Source organism: Hylobates moloch, unplaced genomic scaffold (assembly GCF_009828535.3).
Source record: "Hylobates moloch isolate HMO894 unplaced genomic scaffold, HMol_V3 SCAFFOLD_8, whole genome shotgun sequence".
Lineage (NCBI taxonomy): Eukaryota > Metazoa > Chordata > Mammalia > Primates > Hylobatidae > Hylobates > Hylobates moloch.
The window spans coordinates 82639636-82642998 of record NW_026652283.1 but is presented as its reverse complement, the minus strand read 5'-3'; the positions used below and the strand labels follow the sequence as shown (position 1 = coordinate 82642998).

Below are 3363 nucleotides of genomic sequence, written 5' to 3'. Positions count from 1 at the left end.
GTCAAGCAGAGCAAGGGCAATGTCATTTTCAATTATTGCAGGAGACTTAAAATATCGGTGGATAACAATGTCACGAACTGGGACCACAAGTGCTGTTTTGGAGCGATGATGCACATTTGTGTCTCCCAGCTTCACTGTGTATTCCAGATGGCTGCAGGAAGATCCTCCAGGGTCTACACTCTGCTTCCACACCTTCCAGGTGCTTCCCGCCTGGTACCATCTTCCTATGCCAGCCAGCAGCTATCTCCCTCTCTCCAAACCACATCCTTCCAGGACCCCTGACCACTTTAGCCGGTGGTCCCCAGATCAGCCGCGGCAGCAGCAGCACCCAGAAACTTGTTAGAAATGCAAATCCTCAGGTCTCACCCAGACTGGATAAAAACTATGGGGCTGTCACCCCCTTTTACAGATGAGGAAGAGGAAGTTCAGGGATGGGGACAGACTGGCTCCAGGTCCCACAGCCTGATCAGGGCCCAAGCTCTGAGACCCAAACACTCACCCAGAGATGCAGTGGGCGGCAGTGAGCACCCAGCGCCTGGCGATGAGGGAGCCTCCGCAGATGTGTCTGTTGCTGGTCTGCAGGCTCACCTGCCAGGGCCACTTCCTGTCTGGGGCCGGCAATCCTCCAATTATCCTTGAAATCCGCTGGCCACAGGCTGGGGCAGGTCAATGAAAGGAAGGGACTAAGAGTAACGCTGCTGCAGCACCTTCACCAGAGCCAAATGCACCTCCGAACCCTCAAAGCAATGCCTGCATCCCCTGAGGCTCTTCGGAAAATGGCTGTGTCCTCCCAGATCTCAGGGAGCCGCCCCGCCCCTGGACAGATCGTGTCCCCTGAGCCCCTCCTCCTCTAGGGCAGGTCCCCTCCCCCTCAAACCAGGCCAGTTCTCTGCGGCTGGGCATGGCCCAGAAGTGTCACTTGACGTTTAATGCTACTGTCCCTTTGGTCCACGTTGATGATAGTGTGTGTGGGATTGCCAGAGCCTGGTAAGAATCAGACTCACCTGAGGGAAGTAACACCGAAGCGGGGGACACTGCGTTCCCCCTGGACTGGCGGGCCACTGGGGATCCTGGAGCCCCTACGGGTGGCGGCTCCCATCCGCTCGTTCCGGGGTCCTGGCCGCCTGGCCCTGAGGGGAGAGCGGAGGGGAAGAGCAGTGCTATGCCTTCCTGCGCACCCACCCTGCCTGCCCAGGCCTCTTCGAGCCATGGCTGAAGAAGCAAGAACCAGGCCAGGAGCCCCAGGGAGCTGCCGCCCTGGGACGCCATGGATACTGCCGGTGACCTCAGCCTCCGTCGTGGCGCCGCCTCGCAGCGGTTTCCACGCCTGCCATGGGTTCTGGCGGGAACTTGCAGCGCCCGCGAGGGACGAAGGGGGCGGGGCTGGGCCACCCGGCAGTCCGAGGGGCGGGGCCTGGGCGGGGCCGCGCCGTGCAGTCCTGACTCACCGAGTCCTCTCTCTCTTCGCAGCTCTCGGTGGACTCAGGGCCCTCCACCTCATCGGGCGCCACCCAGGCACTCAGCGTCTCCTGGCCTAGGGACCTGGCCTCAGAGTGGCAGCTGTCTAGCCCTTTGTTCACACAAAGATGCGACCACTACTCTACGGCAGAGTTTCCTCCAGCCAGGGCTTTACAGAGTCTCCTTCCCTTACTTGTTTGCAATAAAAATTAAAACTCTTTAACATGTATGTTGCACTTAACATTACTAACCACTGCGTTAGAGACGATACTGCTACCTTTTTGAAAATCAACACCCACATGAGAAAAGGGGCATTGAGACTCTAAAGCAGTGGACAATCCCCAAATACCATCTGTACAGTTGGAACTGCATTCTTTTAGAGTTTTATATGCATATATTTTAGGGCTCTAGACTTACTTTCCTATTTTGTGTTCCATGGCTTATTCTTGAGCACAAAATCATAATCAATTATTACATTTATACATCACCTTTTTAACTTTTCCAAGCCCTTTTACAGCTCTTGGCATTTTCCTCGCCCAGGCCTGTGAGGTAACTGGGATTGCACCTTTTATACCAGAGACCAAGGGCAGATGAAATTTATTTCCATCTAGGACTAGAAAAACTTGGGTCTGTTACCGCAAGACCAAGAGGCAGAAGTCAGCCCGAATGCCTGTCAGTTTCATGGAGGGGAAACGCAAAACCTGCAGTTCCTGAGTACCTTCTACAGGCCCAGCCCAGCCTAGGCCCGGGGTGGCCACACCACAGCAAGCCGGCCCCCCTCTTTTGGCCTTGTGGATAAGTGAGAGTTGACCGTTTTCATCCTGGCCTCCTTTTGCTGTTGTTTGGATGTTTCCACGAGTCTCACTTATACCAAAGGGAAAACTCTTCATTAAAGTCCGTATTTCTTCTAAAGAAAAAAAAAAAAGAAAAGAAAAAAGATGAAAAACCCACATGAAAAGATGTTCAACACTGAGACAGAATAGATAGACCATGTCCCCGGGAAACAGCAGCTGTGGTGACCGTTCCACAATCAACGCAGTAAGCCGCAGCATTCGCATTGTAATTGAGCTCATTCAAGCAAAGCTATCTTCAGTAAGAAATTTCCCCTGTAGAGAGCATGCGCACTTCGATTTTACCTTTTCTCAAACTGACACTTTTTTCGTTATCATAGTGAAAAGCATACCCCTGGGTGGAGATTTCAGATGCTGATGAGATATTCGACGTATGAACAAGCATGCACAGCTACTGTGCATGTGCACCCAGAGGACCACCCAGAACATGCTTACTAATAACACCTCTTCCCACTCCTTATAACCATGTAAGACTCCCATAAAGAGAATCTCCCTAGTGCCTGTCTTCGCTGTCTCGTCCTTATAAGTAGACCACTCTGAATCCTCTCTCTCTCAGGGTGTACTGTCTATTCTGCACTTAACTTTCAAAATATTCTTTTCCCTTTACAATAAATTACTCTATGCTCCATCTCCTTTGCTATGCATCTCTTATTTAAATTTTTTTAAACTAAGAAGACAAGAACCAAAGTATCACAACAGCTGTCAACAACATCATGAGTCAATAACAAAATGGAAATTAAAACCACAATGAGATATCACTACACACCTATCAGACTGGCTAAAATAAATACTAGTGACAACATCAAGTGCTGACACGGATGCAGAGATATTGGATCACTCATACATTGTGGTGGGAATGTAAACTATTACAGCCACTCTGGAAAACAGATTGGCAGTTTCTTATACAACAAAATAAGCAATTACTATACAACCCAGTAATTATACTCCTGGGTATTTATCCCAGAGAAATAAAGATGTTCACACACACAAACCTGCATAAATGTTTATAGTATCTGTACTCATATAGCCAACATCTGGAAACAATCCTGTAATG

The 3363-nt window shown here is 50.3% G+C and overlaps 1 protein-coding gene across 1 annotated transcript; it reads right to left on the bottom strand.

Annotated features, from left to right (window-relative positions):
• Positions 1 to 6: 6 nt before the first annotated feature.
• On the bottom strand, positions 7 to 1269 carry LOC116472332 (serine protease 44; the record flags this gene model as incomplete). The annotated part of the gene is made up of 3 exons (XM_032159122.2): positions 1005 to 1269; positions 500 to 656; positions 7 to 151 (listed from the first exon to the last, which is right to left on the bottom strand). Coding segments are annotated over exons 1-3 (567 nt in total), but the record flags the coding sequence as incomplete, so codon positions are not given.
• Between the last annotated feature and the right edge of the window lie 2094 nt (positions 1270 to 3363).